This window comes from Camellia sinensis, chromosome 1 (assembly GCF_055761805.1).
Source record: "Camellia sinensis isolate YWXY chromosome 1, ASM5576180v1, whole genome shotgun sequence".
Classification (NCBI taxonomy): Eukaryota; Viridiplantae; Streptophyta; class Magnoliopsida; order Ericales; family Theaceae; genus Camellia; species Camellia sinensis.
This window is the reverse complement of record NC_138961.1, coordinates 113,921,159-113,941,654: the sequence shown is the minus strand read 5'-3', so window position 1 is coordinate 113,941,654 and position 20,496 is coordinate 113,921,159. Positions and strand designations below refer to the sequence as shown.

The window sequence follows — 20,496 nt, the reverse complement described above, 5'->3', positions numbered from 1 at the left end:
TAAATTAGAGCTTAGACTTCTGGCCAAAGAAAATCCAAATTTGGATTTATCGTGCTGAGCGCCTAATAAAATATTATTTTTTTTCTCAAAGTACACCCAAACTATTTATACGTATTCTTCATATTTAACTCTTTCCATTTTCTTCTCCAAGTTTTAATTATTTTCTCTTCATCTTCTTTCTTATTCCAAAACTCCAATCTATCCCACCAAAACTCACTATTATCATCAGCACCATATTGTATAAATATTTTACTTTTGTCCTTTTGGATAGTCGTATCCACAATTTTGAAGGTAATGAAATTTCACAAGAGTATCTCGCTTTGCATCATATGACATCCAAGAAACAGCTGTCAATTTATTATTTATTTATTTCTTTATTTTTTAAGGAACATAAACTTAGTACACGCCCTTTGAGGGAAAAGAGTGTGTATTATATATACCTTATAATTATAGAAGAAGATAGTATAATTTCATATTTTTCAAGTCATAACTATCAAAAAAAAAAAAAAAATCATAACCACACAAAAAAGGCATAACCAAAATTTCAAAATAATGTCACAATTAAAGAAGAAAATTACATAACTAAAGGTTAGGGGTGTGCGCGGTGCGGGTCGGTGCGGTTTGAGAGAAAAATAGAAACCGTATGGCGAGTGGCGGATTGATAAAAGTGTCACTAAAATTTGCCATTTTCCTTATCAAAAACCGGCGGTTCGATTGGCAAATAATGGCGGATTTGCCTTGGCGGTTCGGGCGGATTGACGGTTTATAAAAAATATAATTCAAATTACAAAACTTAAATCAAAGAGTAAAAAAAAGACGAGAGATATCGTAATGTTAAACATCTTGTGAAACTTTCTTCTGATGCAGCAAGTATAGCAACAACATGATAATATCAACGACTATATCATCAGTTCATTACAAGCATCTGTGGAAGCTATAATGATCAAATACAATACATAAAATTCCCTCGAGCAGTAATGTAATACTATATTCTAAGGTATAGAACAACAAGCAAATTTAAGTAAAAAAGAATTTTTAGAATCCTATAAAACATGATTTAATAGCGGTGCGGGTCGGTGCGGTTTGGAAGAAAAATAGAAACCGGCGGTTTGATAAAAGTGTCACTAGAATTTGCCATTTTTCTTACCAAAAACCGGCGGTTCGGTTGACAAATAATAACGAATTTGCCTTGGCGGTGCGGTTCGGTGCGGTTTTGGCGGTTTCGGCGGTTTCGACGGTATTATGTATATGCGCACTAGCATAATACCAGTGCATAGCACGATTTCAAATAAATAGTTAACAATTAATTTTAAAATTAAATAGTAAAATAAATAAAATTACTTAAATTTTATCTTTTTTATCAGAAATTCAGTTATATATTTTTTTTCTCCCTTCTACCATTAATGCTATGTTTTAACTTCTAAATAACAAATACATAAATCATAATGTAATTAGTAAACATTAAATAAAAGTATGCTAAATTATGAAATTGTACTTTTTTTTTACTTTTAAGAACAAAAACTACACCTATAAAAAAAAGATAAATACATGAGATGTGCTTCTTTCCCGTCCACTTTATGAATTGGAGCATGCTATTGGGCCATGGCTATTCATCTTAACTTTTTAATCTAAACTAAAATAATCATATATATATATATATATATATAAATACAAACTCACTCTCCAAAGGCTGATTCACCCAAAAAAAAAAAAAAAAAAAAATTCCAAATCCTAAGAAATGGAGTCTCCGGCGACATCTCCGTCCACTTCGCTGCACATCCCGGCGACTTCTCGTCGGAAACCTAGAAGCCCCTCCTCTCTGCCACTTCGCGGCGAGGTCGGTCTAGGCTGCCGAACCAATCGCACTTGGCCAACTGTCGTGACTTCGAAAGAGCACGCTCGTGGAGTCTCAGTCTCAGCAACACAGAGCCGAGAAGCTGTGAACTTGTGCAATCGAAATGAGAAGGGTTGGGTTCACTTCGTTGGCATTGGCGGTTGTGGCTTGTCTGCTCTTGCCATGCTTGCACTCAAACAAGTAAAATTGCTCTCTCTCTCTCTCTCTCCCTAAATCCTTAACAACCCCTCTGTTTGGTTCCCCAGAAAACAAAGGAAAGAAAATAGTTGCACTCTGCTCACAGCTCACTTCTTTTTTTATTTTTTTCATTGGTCCTAGTTAGTTAAAATTTCTAGCTTTTCAAAATTTGATCATCTCTCTGATGGCAATTGTATTGTAACTTCCTCAATTTGAAGAAGTAGATGGTTTGAACATTGTGTATATTTTGGAAGGAAAATGATTTGAATTGATTTATAGGGTTATGAGGTTAGTGGTTCGGATATTGTGTGGAGCAGCTTCATGGATGGGCTAGAAGATGCTGGTGCACGGTTACATGTTGGTCATTCTGTTTCCAATATGCAAAAGCACCATAATGGGTTGATTTTGCCTAATTCCATTGTTGTGTCAAGTTCTATTCCCCCAGACAATGTGGAAATTTTATATGCCAAGTCTGTTGGAGTACCGGTGTGAGTATGCTGTAGATACATAAGAGTAAGGTACATGCTATTACTATTGATTTTATGATTAATTTCTTATTAACATATCGCCCATTGTTCTTGCAGATACAAGAGAGGTTATTGGTTGGCCAAGTTAACTGAGCACTACAATCTCATTGCAGTTAGTGGAACTCATGGTAACAACTATATTATATTATAACCTTCTATGTTTTTATATTTTATTTATATATATATTTTTTATAGTATTTGTGTCTCCACCACGACCTATGAATAATTAGAATACCATGATAGTTGATCTATCTCGTTTCATACCCATTAACTCTTCAAAAACTTGGATAATACTTAACAAATTCTTGCAGGGAAGAGTACAACAGCGAGTATGCTTGCATATGTCTTAAAGGCGATGGGAGATGATGTTACTGCTGTGGTTGGGGCACACGTGCCACAGGTATCATATTAACATGCACAGGTTTGGAGGCAGTTTGAATTTCAAGACTGCTATGTAGTTCCAAATCCCCCTCCCCCCTCCTTTATCTAAAGTTCTGCTTGTTCTAAGGCATGCCCTTTTTTTATGTCCTTTTTGTTACTGAGTTCAACTCTGTTGATAGATAGTTTCAGTATTTTAAACACAGGGTGAATGGTAATTGTCTGACTTATTTTCTGTACTTGCAATAAATAATTTATCTGTAAACAAAAATGTAATATAATCTACAACTGTCTGTATCAGTTTCTTGGAGGAAATATCATCCTTGGGAGTGGTCAAAACTTTGTATTAGAGGTATTTCTTTCAATCATATTAGGACTTTGCATAATGGATTGCATGAATTTTTACAATGCAAGTGAGTACGATATTTCAAATAAATTATAAGGATGGATTTTCTTTCGCTGAATATATATATTTTTCCCATGGTTTGTGCATAAAGCAAATGCAATTATGGTCTTCTCCTATGCTAAGGTAGCAGAAGCAGCATGTTTACACATTAAGCTAATGATATTTGAGCACATCATGCGTATTATTGGGACTAATGTATCTTGTTAGAAGTTTCACTTTTTGTTCTCTTTGTTTTTTGTATGTAGACTACAGATTGTTGTGTATGTTGAACCCCTTTGGTTCTGCTTCTGAAGGACATCATTTTTACACTTGTGCTCAATGTAGGCTGATGAATATGATGGTTGCTTCTTGGAATTGCTACCTGATATAGCTGTGATAACAAATGCGGAATGGGAGCATGTGGATATCTTTGAAAATGAGGTTGGTGGGTGACTCCGTTATTGAATGCAAAATATTTATTTATTTAAATCTCTTGGTTTGGTGTAGACTGATATGATTAATTTTCCTGTCAATTAGGAGGCAGTTAAAACTATTTTCAGGAGATTCCTGAAGCAAATTAGGGCCGGCGGACATCTAATTTTATGTGGGGATAGGTAAAATTTCGTATTTACATTGTTCACATAGTGCTTATGTATTTTGTGCTAACCAGGTTTTGAGAAGAATGTCTGCTGCTTTTTTTTTTCCTTTCCTTTTTGTCCTTTTTCCATGATGACCTTTTACTCATACTCACTACCTCTACCACAAGAGGAATGATTATAGGCTAGCATTATCTCATCCTGGAAATAACATATCCCTGCTATTTATTTTGTGAGTATGCAGCTGCTGCTGTGAAATGAATTTAACTTTCACAAATGTGGTGTAATCAGTTCTCCTTTTGGTTGCTTATTCTTATTTTCAAGCCTTGTTTGGAAAAAAAGAAAAAAAAGAAAAAAAAGAGAGACTATTTTGGCCAAAAATAAAAGAGTCACTAAAAAAGCCAACATATTTGGCATGCATCTAAAAAAGTTGGCTTCTATCAGTGTAAAAGACCAACATACCCAATGTAACTTTTTTCCATACAACTAAAATAAGGGTCAAATTGGGAATTTCAAGCAAAAAGCCAAATTTCTTTGCAAACATATTAACGTTTTCACCTCATAAAAAAGTCAAAAAGCCAAAAAAACCACTAAATAAGCCAATTCCCAAGCCTCCCTGAGTATGGCATGGTTGAACACAGGCATTGCATTGTCATGTTCATCTATTTGGGTTCAACAACATAAATCCCCCACCCCCCCCCCCCCCCCCCCATAACCTTGGTAATTTGATAGTGAATGATGAAACTTAAAACATAAAAATATATTACCCAATAAAAGAAGATACAGTTATGTCCTATGTTATCAGAAAACGATAATATCCTAGCGAATTACGTATTGGTACGCACGTTCCGAAGCATGGTACACTTCCATTTTAAAACAGTAAATTTAGTATTCTAAAGCGATCCCAAAAGTTTTTTTCAATATATGTCCTTAAATGTTACTTTAGGAGGAAAAAATTCAAATATAACAAACTAAAATCTAATGTGAGTTAAGTTTTGACAAGACAAAAAATCAAAAAATTGGTCATAATGCTCATAGAAAATATTACATTTTATTAGATATCTAATAGTTAAAAAAATAAAAAATAAAAAAGTTACTCTAGAAGTACCTTAAATTCTTAAGTATAATATATACAAGTCTACCCCTATCGTACCACATTTTAGAACATATGGCGTACCATTTTCCTGTTCTCATTGGAACGATCCACGTTCCAGGTAACATAGGTTATGTCGTATCTAGATTACATAATTACAATTAGAGTTTAGCATATATTAGCTCACTAAGTGATATTAGTTACCAAAATAAATGCTCTCAACGACATAGTTATAGTTCATTGATGGGGAGAACCATATTTCTATTGGAAGTTCATTGAATTTGAAACATGTAAGAAACAGCATAAAATTTTAGTGTGATGATTGTTGGCTCATTTAAGAATATTGTTCTGTGCAAAATGCATTCTCTGCAAAATGCATTCTCTTTATCCCCTGTTGCATCTCTTGATGAACAGTACTTGTTGCTAACTAAGTTCTGTTGCATCAGTTACACTTGGCCATCATGTTGCTTGAGCATTTTAGTTAAGGTTTTAAGCTTCTTAACATTTAGCATCACAAGCAATAAAAGAGTGGCTTTATGCCTCACACATTATTATCTCACCTTATGTTGTCAATAGAACGCATAGTATTTCTATCATCTATTTTAAAATTCTAGGTTTGGTCATCTTTTGGGTCAAAGGCTTCAATCCACGCAATGGACTGGAAAATATGGACTCTGGGATGCTAACTTAATGCTTTTTGGTGTTCTTGTCCTGCCACAAATCCTGTCTTATAAGTTAACAATTGTCAGATTTATGATCTATTCTAAATTAAGTGCTTTGGGAGGTCTACACAGCGTTGGTGCATATTCCTTGTTGGATCACGGAAATCAAGTTACTGGATCAGACTATTCTTTCCCTGTGAAGTCAAACTCAGAGGTGTGCAGTGATAGCTACAGAGTAACGACTTATGGTATTTCAAGTTTTAATGAATGGCATGCATCATCCTTACGTACGAACTTGCAAGGTGGAAGTGATTATCAACTGGTAGGTATAATTGTTGGTCAATTCGTGATTACTTCCTAGTAAACCCAATACAATATTAAGCTATGCTTTTTATGTTTCTTTTTGGGAAAGAATCTGGATGGGTAGTAAAATAACTTGACATTGTGATGTAATGTTTGTGGATAGGATATTTTTATTAGAAAATTAGTTAATATTTCAAATTGGTTTGAGACAAGTGGCATTGCTTGGTGCAATGTGTTACGTGATTAGGGAGCCCACAAGCACATAGCAATACCGGCCCAATCCATCGAGAACAAATTCAAGAGCCCACAGACGCCACATCAAGGCCCAAGATACATTGTTTGGAACTCGTACTCATTTAAAAGTTTAAGCCTATAAGTAGAGAGCCCATCTAATATATATAAGACTCGTTTATTTTATCCTTTATCTGATGTAGGACTCTACCTTCACACATGCTCGAACAATCTCCTCATGTGTGAACCAAACATTGGGCCTATCACCCCCTTCACCCATGTAGAGTAAATGTTATATTCACCTTCCAACCTAGATGTTTTGGTTTGGCCACGTTATCTACACCTCACGCAATAGTGCTCAAACATGTCCTTCGTGGCTTCCTTTATCCTGTTGCTCAAGCCCATGAGACCTGCATGCACCTCCTTGAGATGTCTCCTGTGCCATGAACCAAACTTCCATAGAAAAGAGACCCATCTTCCTTCGGTGTACACCTTTTTGTTGTGAAACCATCTCAAGTTCTATGCTTGAAGCTTCCTTCTAAGAACATTCAGCAACTCGTCATCTTCCTCTTGGTAGCCATCAAAATATCCTTGCAACTGTTGCTCACCACTGTTCACCCATAACTTGTACTACTTGTCTAATGCTTGACAACAACTTTCTTCTTATCACAATATACTCCACGAGTCTGTACAAGTTGCCAACCAACTGCCCATCAGTGATTGGTTTCCATCATTGATTGAACCAAATTGCTCCTAGATCACCTAGATCACATGCAATCACCTTTGATTGCCCTTGAATCTGCTCATTCCCTTTAATCTTGTTCAGAATTTGAAAATTCTGGCCATACTGATGAATCTGTAGTGACTGAAAACCTTGGAAACAACTCTCACCTCGAATTTTTCTATTATATATACACATTGGTATAACACAAATATTCTAAACCGTTGATTTTATACTTTTTGTCACACAGGATCATAACCTATTGACAAGCCAAAATCACAAAGCCAAACCCTCAATTGTGCATTCCACTGTGCACTACGTTCCAATTAATCAATACCTCCATTGCATTGCCTTCATTGGATTTAAAATTTTTTTTTTTTTTGGTACCACTGGGATTTTTCTCTTCTGTGCAAATCTTCGTGTGTAGTAACCGCACCCTCTACCAATCGTACCTAAGATTGACAACCTTTAGTTCTGATACCACTTGTTGGAAATTTATACCACATCCCACCAACACAAACAAAAACACACCCACCTATGCACACACTAAAGAGAAAAATAATCACACAAAAGAGAGATTCCACTATGATAAAAATAGAGAATACATATGAGATGGCCAAAACGTTTAAAACCTACATGTATAAACCAACCTAATAACTATATGGGATCCACATTTATCACATGTGTGGACAAATCCTAACACAATGCTGGAAGCTTGACCTACCAAATGTAAGAAGAACAAAGGGTTCAAGTCTGAGGCAGCCATTTTACATAAATTTGTGGAACGCAATGTTTGTTTATGGTACCCAATCCACCCCTTTCAGCACATTTGATTGGCTAGACCAACACTGAGAATGTTCTTGTATGTGTTCATATATTCCATCTTTAAATTGGCTTGAGATGGATGAGAGATTTTCGATTCCTTTTCTTTCTTGTTTTGAGATTGCAGATTTGTTTTTAAGTAGTACTATCCTGCCAAAATGGACTGGGGGTAGCAAGGGCCATATAGCTGGGATTACAGTATGCCCAACTAATTTAGGAATCGGGAACCCACTTTGCCCCGCCCCTGATGGGATAGGTATGGGGAGAAATTAAATGGATTAGGGCCCATTCTAGAGAAGAGTACTAGAATCCAATGCTGGTTCAGGGTTAAGGCCACTTTGGCTTGATTATATATCAAAATTACTTAAAAATCAAATCACTCTGCTTACTCACATTGCTATCCCTCGCTGTTGTCCGTCGTCCTTTACTCCTTGGCAAGAAATCAACTTAGGAACCTGTCATACTCACATATACACATGCTTCCATGTCTCTGTCTGTATGCAATATGTGCACACATAAACATATACGAAAGTGAACTCAGCATAATCTCTTGCAATATTTTTTTTGGGCTTCATCACTTTGGGGTATATTGATGCTTTCAATGCAATCACAAAAATGAATAATTTTTTTTTAATTTTTTATCTTATTAACCTGGTCTCTAAATGTGATACTAGTATTTGTTGTGTTCAATCTATTCAATCTATAGATCTTATTCTAAGGTATGTGTTTGATCCTTTGTTCTATCTTTCTGTCATATGATCAGGGCACATGGGTGCTATCAGGGTTTAGAAACATTATCTATTAGGGTGGACTTGTGGCCAACATGCTCCTTGGTGGGACGAGGTTGGGACGGGGTGGCTTCATCTCATACCCGACCTATTGCCATCCATAGCCATGGACTCCCAAGGCTAGAGAAATGTCTTTGATATATATGTGGCTAGCATGGAGGTGTCAAATATAAGCTTTTCATTCATTCTTTCTTTCTTATTGTTCTTGTTCTTCCTCAAGTATAAGCTTTTCTCAATGGTGGTCCCCCTAAATATTTGTTAACTTGATATCTATACATAAACAATTAGACGATCATGGTTCTAGAGGGGAAACTGGGGTTTCTTTGACCCATCATCTGGTAATTTTAATGTTTTGCAAAGGAGTTTGACCAATCAAAGCTCTCTGGTTCTTTGGATAGTGATTGGCTTGCCATCATTCTGCTCATAAGCATGTTAGCTTATCACAACTCAAAAGAATGTTTAAGTAAAACCTGCAGTATGGCTACTTTTGAATTTAGGTTTAGATCCTCTAAGACATCTAATTTTGTATTCTCTAAAACCTTACAATTATGAAAAGCAAAAAAAAAAAAAAGAAGTCTTATACTTGTAGAATACTTTCCACAATTCGATTGGATGTACCAAGGTGGTCACATTTGGCTTAAAACAAGGTATTTATTTAATCAATTTTAAAAGAAATTTCAGTTGGAAAAAAACCCCAATGTAATGGAAAAATAGTTAAACATTTGATAAAAGCTATAATTTAAGATTGACACTTAAATGAATTTGTGGAAAAAGCAAACTAATTAAATCAAATGCAAAAATACTTGCTGGAAAAAAATGCATACAAAAACAATTGATCAGCATGCATATTTCTCTCCCCAAAACAAAAATTCAAAATAAATCTGGCTATCATCCTCCCAATCAGGTGTGGCCTGGCACCTGATAGTTGAAACATGATTTTTTGCATAAACAGGAAGGTTTAAAACTCTAAACACCTGTATCCAAAATGTTATCTTTTGCAAGATATTATCCTTTGCAAGATATTATATTTTTTGCAAGATATTATCTTTTTAAGTCGGAGTGATTTATATGTTTTTTTTATAAGTGACAGTTCAGGTCGCTTGCTTTATTACTTGTTCATCAGTACCAAATTGTAGGTCATAATTTCTCAACCTGAACAGGGTAATTATGATTATGTTGTAGTATATTTTACTCCTTTTGTTTCTTTAACATCTTAACAGTACAAGAAATGGCTTCAGATTCTCTCTTTTGCACCCATATTGCTATATTTAGGTTGTATAGTCATTCTTCATAAGACAATCATAACTTTTCCAAATGTTAAAAGATTGTTTTCTGCAGTGTCATAGGGGTTGTCCGGTTGCAGACATCAGCCTGCAGATACCAGGGGTTCATAATGTCCTTAACTCGTTAGCTGTGAGTAACTTACTTATCTAGTTTGTGAACATTTCTTCTTATAAAATAACTTGCAGCATCTCAAGGTTTATGATTATGTGAAGTTATGAGCTCGTTTGGGGTGTACTAAAATAGTACACTTTTTATCTTTATCTTTTTTGGGTCACATACCTCTCTACTTTTTTGCACATTTTTTTGTAAAAAGTCAAAAAGTGTATTTATTTAGATCATTCCAAACAACTCCTATATCTATTCAGTAAGAACCCTCCTCCCTCATATTTCTTCTCACTTTGAAACTATGACTAATTATGGTTAACATGTTTTAATATAATTGATTCCTCATATTTCTTTCAGCTGTTTGGTAGATTCATTTTTTTGGTCACTTTGCTCTTCATAATCCGCAGGTTATCACCACGGTAACCGCTATATTTAGGAACCAAATGCATATTTATGAGTCAGTTGATTTGATGCGGTTACACTTAAATAATTTCAAAGGTGTATCTAGACGTTTTGAGATGATTGGTAGAGTTCGTGGATGCCATATTTGTGATGACTATGCTCATCATCCAACGGAAGTTCGTGCAGTTCTTCAAGCAGCTCGGCAAAGGTTTCAATACGAGGATCTATTGGTAGTATTTCAGCCTCATACCTACAGGTACCCACATCCACATGTATGAAATGGAAATCATGCAGATATTTTTTAAGCAATTTATACTAATAGATTGACATTTACTTTGTGGTGGGCAACTACAATTGTTTGGTGACATTTGCAGTCGTCTAGCAGCACTAAAGAATGAATTTGCGAATGCATTCAGTGATGCAGATGTAGTTGTTGTTACTGAGGTATGAGTATATCTTTCATCAATCTTCCTTTCTGTTTCCAACATTTGGAGCCACTAATGGATTAATTTATGATATCAGATTTATGGTGCCAGAGAAACAAATCTTTGGAAAATTAGCGGAAGGGATCTAGCTACTTCTATAATCGGCCCTTCATCTGAATACATCCCTTCTCTGGTAGAATGATATTCGGGTTCTAAATTTCTACATATGATATTTTTTTCTATTCATTTCCTCCTTTCTCTTTACTTTTTTTTTTCCCTACCTTTTCCTGGGATATGAAAATTAGTGGTTTATCCACAATGTGCACAATCCACTCTGGAAGTTGTTCGTGGTTTTTAAAACTGGAAATTGAAACAGAAGATTGTGGATAAGGAAATTGATGCTAAAAAACATTTTGTGATCAAAGACAAAACTTGATGCTTTTTTTAGGTTGGAAATATATATATATATATATATATATCAAAAGACATGCATACGGATCCACTTGGATGGAATATTGATTATCTTTTTCACTTTTGGTACCATGCAAATCCGTACATGAAATTCGCAGATCTATATTTTCTTCTTTTTATTTGTTTTTCTGGTTTAAGAAACCTACCACTCCATTTGATTGCTGGGAATTTGTAGGAAAAGGAGAAGAAATTTGGAAAATTTTAAAACCCAGCCCCTTTTCCAACTTGCAAGAATCCTAGTTTTTCATTTCTGTTATGTTATTGTCTTCTTAATGAAGTAGAACATAAAGGGAAACCTTGTGAGATATCATTTTCGATGCATGAAATTAAGATGTAGCAAGAGAAAATTATCTCTCCGGTCAGGAAAGCACAAAGAAGCATGCTTTTAGATGATTTTAGGGATCAAATTTTCTCATTGAAAGATCTAGGATGTAGCTGAAAGCTTCTTTTGCTTCATTAAGGTGTTTTTAAGATGCTTCTAAGTTAGCATTACCTTGTGGTGATTTCATGTCAATTTTGGGAACTGAATATTCAACATATGTGTTTCTCTGAAGAAAGGTTTTCAGTGATAGGGTTTCCCTATTTAAGTGGAATAGTTGGGGTTTCCAATATGTTTGTAATGTTGGTTTCATAAATTGAATGTAAGGGATCTGCTTTGTTAAAGATGATGTATTATTGATTGATGTATGTTGTATTGATTATGTTTACAATGAGTCCTATATATAGAAGATTAGAGGAGGTAGGTATGTAGTAGGTGGAGTAGTAGGTGGAATAGGTGAAGTGGGTGGAGTAGGTTGATTGATGTATGTTATATTGATTATGTTTACAATGAGTCCTATATATAGAAGATTAGAGGAGGTAGGTATGTAGTAGGTGGAGTAGTAGGTGGAGTAGGTGAAGTGGGTGGAGTAGGTGTAGTGGTAGGTTTTAACAGCCCCCCGCAAACTCAAGGGGGATAGGAACTAACCAACTTGAGTTTGGAGAGAGTAACAAAACAAGAAAATAGACGAATACATAAAAGAAAAGAGGATAGGAGACACTGTATGGTCGTGTCAGACCGATGGTGAAGACACTGTATGGTGGTGTCATAACGTTGTAGAGGACACTGTATGGTTGTGTCATAACGTTGTAGAGGACACTGGATGGTTCTGTCAGACCGATGTAGAAGACAGTTTATGGGGTCATGTCGGACCGTTGTAGCAGACAATGTTGTGACAGTTGTTGTGACAGTTTACGGAGTCTTGCTGGATCCTTGTAGAAACTAACCGGAATCAATGTCGGGACAGTTTACAGAGTCTTGTCGGACCCATGAAGGAGCTAACCGGAATCAATGTCGGGACAGTTTACAGAGTCTTGTCGGACCCCTTAAAAAGTCGCACCCTCAAAAGGTGCGCTCAATTTTTCAAAAGGCGTGCCATCAAAAGGCGTGCCCAATCCATAAAAAGGCGTGCCATCAAAAGGCGCGCCCATGTTGTCGTCGAGCGCCGAGCGGCGCATGATGCGCGTGTCTGCCTTGGCTATTTAACCAAGGTTGAGGCAGAGGCTGTGCAAACCAGTATGAAACCGCCGAACATTTGCATTCTGAAATACTCTGTAAACACTCTGTAACCAATCCTTCTCTGAAAGTACCAGTCGGAAATCGCTGCTTCGCTGAAACACTCAGCAACCCAAAAACATGGCCTCTTCTTCCCGTTCAGCTACCCAGAACATGGCCTCTTCTTCCCGTGGTTTGCTCACTCTCTTTCCCGGCCTCAACGAGTCAACAAGAGAGATAACTGGTGCGGTGGCCCGTGAACCTCAACCAAACACCTCTGGTTTTGCTCCGTTGAACTTTCCGATGCGGTCGGTGGAGCAAAAAATGGCAGTGCAAACGGATATTGAAGCTAATCAGTATACATTGAAGTCATGTGTGGAAACCATGACTGCGGTCACGAACTTGTCGCACCGGCTGTAGAGTAGGACAAATGAGGTGCAGCAGTTAAACGCCCAACTGGCTCTGCTCCAACGCATGTATAAGGATGCGCGAGCAGAGATATGTGTGCTGAAAGCGGAAAACAAGGAGCTGAAGCGGAAGGCCACCGTGATGTTCCGATTTGGAGGTCCGCCATATGCTGTAGTGGAGGAGCAGGAGGGAGGAAACGTGCTCGGTGGCGTGGGAAACACGGAGGCAGCACCGGCAAGGGCCGCCCAGGACGGAGGCAAGAAGAAGAGACTGGCGGCAGAGTAGAGGAAGTGAGGTCGGTGGGTGGCCGTCTGTAGAAAAGAAAACAAATCGTTTTGTTTTTGTTTTTTTTTTTGTTGTTTTTTTTTTTTCTTTGTTTTGTTCTGTTTTGTTTTGTTTTGTTTTTTTGTTTTTTTTTTGTGTGTGTAAAAATGTGATCGGGGTTTATCCCTGAGAGGAATAAAATATGGTTTGGTGTGAAAAGTTATATGGTATGAATGTAATTTGAAAACGATTAAAAATAATGTGAAAGAAAAATAGAGAAAGAAATAATAAAAATATATTTGAAATCAAAATGAAAGATGGGGGAAATAAGGAAAGTGATTTGGAGAAAATAAATAAAAATAATGGATTTTGAAATCAAACGGAGGAGAGAGAGGGGACAAGCCCATGTGAGGGAAAGAGGGGTTTAAAGAAAGTGAGGGAGTGGGTTGATTAAAAAAAAGGATTGTGGGTTTGAAAGTGGAAAGATGAGAGAGAGAGAGTGGGGTACATGATGGGTATGTGATAAAATAAAATATAAAATCAGTGGGTTGGTTTGTACAAAAATAAGAACAAAAGGAATAAAAGAAGAAAAGGAAAATGGGGTTGAGAAAACCATCTTCTCAGTCTGCTCTGGATTGACCAGCTCAAGAAGACAATATGATGCCAACAATCAGACCATACAGGGCCAAGGCTTCAGCAAAGATGAGAATGAGGATCATTCCAACAAAAAGTTTTGGCTGCTGTGCATTAGCTCTAACACCAGCATCGCCAACGATCCCAATCGCCATTCCAGCAGAGAGGCCAGCGAGGCCACAAGCGAGACCAGAGGAAAGATGAGCAGAGAGACTGCACCGGGGCGACTTCCGTTTGTCATCGATTAGAAGATTGAATGGCTCTTCTTTGATACAGAGATTGTAGAGGTCAGTCTTCTCTCCTCCAACTAGAGCATTGGAGTACTCCGGGTACTTGGCTAGGACATATTGGTCAACAGATTGCATTTCAGTTGGTGTGATTGGGCCTGACCATCTTAGGTCAAGACCATGGAGTGTCGATATGGCTTCTGCTATTATGTGGGCAGGAATCACTGTATGTGCTTCCTTGAAGACCATGCTGCTTGGTCTGCCATTTTGGGTTGGTGACTTGGGATTGGAAGCACCGGGGCGACTTCCGCATATCACCTTCCACTGTGGCCTTAGATCCTCTATGCAGTTTGATTTGTTTATTGAAAGTGTTGTTGAAGAATCTGCCATTGAAGAAGAAATGAAGGAAATTTGGGTTTGTCCGGCGGGCGGCCAAGGCGAGGTTGCCGCCCGCTGGTGAAGCGGAATTACAAAGTTGTTTAACCTTGCTCTGATACCATGTTAAAAATGATGTATTATTGATTGATGTATGTTATATTGATTATGTTTACAATGAGTCCTATATATAGAAGATTAGAGGAGGTAGGTATGTAGTAGGTGGAGTAGGTGAAGTGGGTGGAGTAGGTTGATTGATGTATGTTATATTGATTATGTTTACAATGAGTCCTATATATAGAAGATTAGAGGAGGTAGGTATGTAGTAGGTGGAGTAGTAGGTGAAGTGGGTGGAGTAGGTGTAGTGGTAGGTTTTAACATGCTTTTTCAAAAAAGGAAAGTTTTCGTTATTATTATTATCATCATCATCGCACATAACATGATTGGCCATGCATCTTTCTCGTTTTAGGTTATTGTTATTCTCTTAAGTATCTCTGGTGGTTTATTAGGGGGATGTGGTAGATAAATTGGCACGTTACATATCAAAGGACCCTGATCGCGCAACTGCCATCTTAACACTTGGAGCAGGTATAAATCTTTGTATAAGTCTACCTTCACATAATAAATCACCCAAAAGTTTCAAGAATATATGTAAACACAATGAGCTCACCTCTTGTGAAAATGATGACGATACCATGGAATGAGGATATCTTTGGTGATTTATCATGTTGACATTTACATTCTTTGATATCTTTTTATGGTTTAATTTTCTGTATGTATTCCTATCTTTCTGTATTCATTGTGTAAATTATCATTAGCTTAGTCTTATTGAGGGTATTTAAGTCGATGTCCCAAAATATTCTTAATTTAAATAATCAGAGGAGCTAAGCTAACCATAGGGTTTAAACTCTTATTCTTCTAATCTCTTTTCACACTACTTTAACATCTGTATTAATATATTGAAAAAGTATGTCATAAATAGTTTTAAATGTAATAGTTTAATTTATTTTATTTTACGATTTTGATAAGTAAATGTGATTGTTTAATTTATCAGGCAATATTACTACTGTGGGCCATAAACTGCTCCGGATACTGCAACAAAGGTTACAGAGTTAATTTGTAGCTCATATCCCTGCTGCTGCTTCTGATTAACTCATGAACACAATTTTTCTCAATTTGGAGCTCTAACAGAAACAGATGATATTACAGAAATAGGGCATCAGACCCAATATTTCCAAGCTGCAGATATAAATTAGTTTTCAACTTATTCAAAAATTCAAATTATACGACTGACAGCCATTTGCCTTCAAAATAGTGGTGACAGCAAGGGGAAGTTGGCTCATCTAGTCAGGCTCTATAGGGCAATGGCAAATTGGCAATAGTGACTACTGTCGGATTCATTGCTGCCTACACTGAAAGATGCGGTGCTTACAAACTTTTTTGGTAGAGAGAGTTGCATAGATGGGCTTCATTCACATAGCAAGAAAGTTCACAAACTGTCTAATAAAGGTGTACTCTTTCAGTGCAACTGTATATGACCTTTGACAACTATATGTTCTTTTGCAAGTGTTGTTTTGTGGTAGCATGTTTTTTTCTACATACATTCCCTCATTTTGAGATTTCTAGCATGATTAGACTGATGCCATTTCGTGTTAAGAGGATTTTTGTTTCTTCTTGTAAGAGAGAACATATACTTTCAATATATATATATATATATAATTTTGTCAAAATTGTAGTCCTATTATAGAGATGAAAATGTACATCAACTAGGACACTCATCTATCCCCCCCATCGACAAAAGAAGCCAATCGAGAGGTCTGCATTTCCAAGTATGAGTACGACTTCGGTAACACATGATGAATCAAGCAATGCACAACTCCATCTGCACTGTAACAAAATGCAAATCACATTGATTGAAACTATGTCAAATATGTATTATATCATCAATAATTCCTTCAGCCTCAGCGATCATCCTATCACTCCTTCCTGTTAATCATGTTCACCATTTGTTGTAGGGTGCAAACGAGCTGAGCTTTGTTAAGCTCGAGCTTGGCTCATTTACTTATCAAGCTCGTTTATTGAGCTGGAGCTCAACTCAATAAGGAACTGAGTTCGAGCTCGGTTCGGCTTGATAATATTAATGAAACTCGAGTTCGGCTCGGCTCGATAATTTTTTTTAATATTATTTATATTATTTAATATATAAATAATTTATTTATATTATTATTTAATATTTAAATAATATATTTATTATATAATTTAAATAAAGATAAACGAACCGAACTTGATTCGAACTCGGCTCGTTTACTAAACGAGCCTAATATTTGAGTTCGACCTAGGTTCGTTTACTAAATGAACTGAGTCTAGCCAAGCCCTTAACGCCCTTAACGAGCTGAACCGAATTTGTTCATAGACAACTTAGTTCATTTGTAGCCCTAATGTCTTGTTGGCATCCCGTTCTAGCACAATGTAACTCACCCAATTCTTTAGCAGAGCAAGCACTCCCTTGCAGCCAGAACTTCAATAAGAGGATCATGAATTGTGTGAATATGAAACTCCCCCTTCAAAATCATGGCTGACCTTTGCAGACACAGGCAGCTTAAATGAAGCCCAACACCCAAAATCTAAACAGCCACCAGCATGCATTCGATCATGACACTACAGATGATATGCACTGTTTAATTAATAGGGCTGAATTCTTTTATGCCAACTTCTACAACTTTTATGCAAGGGTTTCTGTCTCACCTTCCAGATGGTACTTTTCCCTCAGTCAAATCTGAATCGGAAGACCAGGGTTAGAAACTCGGGCCCTAGTGGAGAGGATTTGTTCCATTCTGTCATGTTGTGTCACTTCAAGGAATTGACATGCTCGAATGCACAAAAACTCACTCCAACAACTTTCTCAAAATGTTGTCTCGCACAGATCCAAATCATTTCATATTCATCCATAACAATAAGATGCCAAAATTAAAAGCATAATGGTCCAAGATAGTAAAATCTGTTAGACAGATTCATTCAAGAGAGCCCAAATATCTTGTGATTTTGGAGAAGGCTCAGAAAGACATGACGGTATCGAGAGAACACAAAGAAAACAAGTTCCACAACAATGAGAGTCTAGCATCAAAAAAAAAAGAAGCCAAAACTGACTGAAAAAAACTAGTTTCTCTTGTTGAAAATATCTTGTTGACAATATAGCACTCTCAATAGGATATAAAGCCCGTGAAGTGGATGTAAAAGTGTTGTCTTGTTGAAAATGTCATGTTGCACTACATCTACAGCACAAAACCAATATGATATATATAGCCCATCAAGTTAATGTGAAGGCATCTAGCTAGACTTGATGCAGCAACATTAACAACAAGACGAAGCATGGACATCGTTGAACTACAAGACCATTAATTTATCTTAAACCACAAGGATCATCACAAAATTACAAAATTATGCTGCATCAATATACAAGGTTTCAACAAAGTCATGCTCTGCCAGTGAAAGTGATTTTATGGGTAACAATCCCACAACTTTTCTCAACTATCTCCCACTCATGCAATAGTTAAAAATCAAACAGATCATCAAAGCTAAGATAGAAACTGCTCAGTGTGAATAGAAATTTTAACCTTCTAAGCTAAACAGTTGGTTGCCAACACTCTCTATATGTACAAAGAATAAATTGATGAAATTGACTACGCGGACATGATATACAGTTAACTTGTCATAAACTAGGTTTAAAAGTGCATAAATGAATATGAACCTATCAAAACAATTCAACTTCAAAGTAAACCTTATGTGTAGCAAAATTCCACCGAGGCTTGCAAATTGCTTTTGATCAAGGAATTGAAATTCCAACCCAAGTACAATATTGAAATTTATTTCAAGAATAAATCTTCAAGGCCATAAAAATATTTTACCTCCTCAGCAAGATATGGCTTTCAATCCTGAACAATACTTTTAACAACCATGACCTCAAATGTGACTAATCATCAAGTTGTAGAACTAATTTCAATATCTATTACATGTCAAAAGAAGTCTAATTTCTATGCATCAAGACATCCACCCAAAGAACAAAATCCATTTTAGTTATGGAAGGCAATTTATTAAAGATGTAACGCAATCTTAAAGTCACCTTTGAAAGCATAGAACCCAGAGTTATTGTTACCCATTATCAACATCATCTTGATGGATTTTAAGAATCAATGGACATACACATGAACAACTAAGTTGGAGACGAAAAGTATGCCTTTTGCTAATCAAAACTGCTATCGAATCATAAATTACAATTGAGCTGATACAAAGTCACAAACTGCAAACATCACTTCTAATTGCAAACACTACTAGAATTCAACTTATCAAATAAAAACAGTAGAACCAACAAAACAAGAAAAGACGAACCTTACCTCCTCCTTCCCACTGTACATAGCTTTAAATCTCCCCTGAAAAAAGCTACTACTAAAAACACAAGCAAAATATTTGTGCTCCAAAATCACAACCCAAAAAATCCACAAATTCAATTCAACGCAACAAAATTCAGAATGGGCTCAATTTTCTACCCTCCAAAGAAAGAGAAGAAGCCCCGCTTTTTCGGCTCCTCTTCCACCATCACTGCCTGCATGCTATCCTGCTCAACTAACCTCCATGCTGCCTGCTCAAATGCCAAACCGGCCAACGTAGGCGGCTTATTTAGCACAAGTGGAAACCCTCGATTGGTACTCCGAATCACCTCAGAATCCTCAGGAATTACCCCCAACAAGGCCAATCCCAGCATTTCCTGAACATCAAGCACTGACATCATATCTTCACCTCTGATCAAATCTGTCCGAACCCTGTTCACAATCATTTTAATATCCTTAATTCCATCACATTCAAGCAAACCCGTGACCCTATCGGCATCGCGCAAGCTCGTGATGTCGGGTGTGGTAACCAAAACCGCCTCATTGGCCGGAGTAATGGCAGTAATGAAGCCAGCATCAATGCCAGCGGGACAATCAATGAGTATAAAGTCAGGGCAACCTTCTTGACGATCTTTGAGAGCATCAACGAGCCAAACTAGGGCTTTGCCACCGAAGCCAATAGGGAGTTTGGACCTGGGTTTGGAAATGCAGAGCAATTCGAAGTTGGACCAGCGTTTGTCGCGGACTAGGGCTTGATCGAGCCTGCAATCCCCATTGAGGACCTCGATGACGGTGTAATTGACTCGGTTTTCGAGGCCGAGGAGGAGATCGAGGTTGCGGAGGCCGACGTCGGCGTCGATGGCGACGACGGAGAAGCCGTGGCGGGCGAGGGAGAGGCCGACATTGGCGGTGGTGGTGGTCTTGCCGACGCCGCCCTTGCCGGAGGTGATGACGACGACTCTTGGGGTTTCTCCGGCTAATTGGGGCTTGCGGTTGTATTGGAGGACTGATCTAGTGCTGCTTTTGTTGCGGGAGGAAGGTTTGGTCCTCTGATAATGATATGGTTTTGGGGTTTGGGGGGGCTTTAGGGGAGAGTAGAGAAAATAGGGTTTAGGGTTAGTGAGTTGTTGCAAGGAGGATATCATTGCTGTTTGTTTGTAAACAAAGAGAGACTAGGGCTAGAGCAAGAACATGGTCTGCGGACACAAGTCATGCCATGTGAGGACTGTGAGTGCTCTTTGGGAGTGAGAGAGAGAGAGGGGGCTGGGACCAGCTGATTCTCGGGACATATTATGGCGTACACAAGCGATTATCACAAATAATATTATTTAATATTATGAAAGTTATAATAAAAAAAGGGACAAATTACATATACCTCTTTAAGATTTAGTAAAATTATAGATATTTTTTAAAATTTGAAAAATTACATATATTTTCTGAAAGTA

General features: G+C 37.2%; 2 protein-coding genes and 1 long non-coding RNA gene across 10 annotated transcripts; 1 reads left to right on the top strand and 2 right to left on the bottom strand.

Annotated features, from left to right (window-relative positions):
* Positions 1-1,681: 1,681 nt before the first annotated feature.
* LOC114268315 (uncharacterized) lies at positions 1,682-16,396 on the top strand. 8 transcript variants are annotated; one of them, XR_014337566.1, is made up of 15 exons: positions 1,682-2,035; positions 2,312-2,520; positions 2,617-2,687; positions 2,871-2,959; positions 3,239-3,289; positions 3,668-3,763; positions 3,860-3,936; positions 5,626-5,995; positions 9,877-9,951; positions 10,335-10,585; positions 10,704-10,773; positions 10,852-10,947; positions 11,401-11,452; positions 15,176-15,254; positions 15,721-16,396. XR_014337566.1 is itself a non-coding variant. In XM_082882490.1 (14 exons), the coding sequence occupies exons 1-14, from the start codon at positions 1,739-1,741 to the stop codon at positions 15,780-15,782; spliced, it is 1,713 nt and encodes a 570-aa protein (XP_082738616.1). In that variant the 5' UTR covers positions 1,683-1,738; the 3' UTR covers positions 15,783-16,396. The 8 variants fall into 8 exon arrangements, 6 of the variants coding, with proteins under 6 accessions (XP_082738616.1, XP_082738609.1, XP_082738607.1 ...); XR_014337589.1 differs by having other exon boundaries at positions 1,683-2,035; positions 5,806-5,995; XM_082882490.1 differs by lacking the exon at positions 11,401-11,452 and having other exon boundaries at positions 1,683-2,035; positions 5,806-5,995.
* On the bottom strand, positions 11,383-15,189 carry LOC145796898 (uncharacterized). The gene is made up of 2 exons (XR_014337590.1): positions 15,046-15,189; positions 11,383-11,875 (listed from the first exon to the last, which is right to left on the bottom strand). It is a non-coding gene; the product is annotated as an uncharacterized LOC145796898 (long non-coding RNA).
* Positions 16,397-18,881: 2,485 nt separating the features above from the next.
* MIND (septum site-determining protein (MIND)) lies at positions 18,882-20,338 on the bottom strand. The gene has a single exon (XM_028209466.2). It carries the CDS (start codon positions 20,194-20,196, stop codon positions 19,207-19,209), a length of 990 nt encoding a protein of 329 aa, XP_028065267.2. The 5' UTR covers positions 20,197-20,338; the 3' UTR covers positions 18,882-19,206.
* Between the last annotated feature and the right edge of the window lie 158 nt (positions 20,339-20,496).

Excerpts from the sequence above, each read along its gene's own strand:
- LOC114268315 (XM_082882481.1), top strand. The coding sequence starts at position 1,739 with ATGGAGTCTCCGGCGACATCTCCGTCCACTTCGCTGCACATCCCGGCG. Across the intron at positions 2,036-2,311 it reads CCATGCTTGCACTCAAACAA|GGTTATGAGGTTAGTGGTTC; the intron begins GTAAAATTGCTC and ends ATTGATTTATAG. Across the intron at positions 2,960-3,238 it reads TTGGGGCACACGTGCCACAG|TTTCTTGGAGGAAATATCAT; the intron begins GTATCATATTAA and ends TGTCTGTATCAG.
- MIND (XM_028209466.2), bottom strand. The coding sequence starts at position 20,196 with ATGATATCCTCCTTGCAACAACTCACTAACCCTAAACCCTATTTTCTC.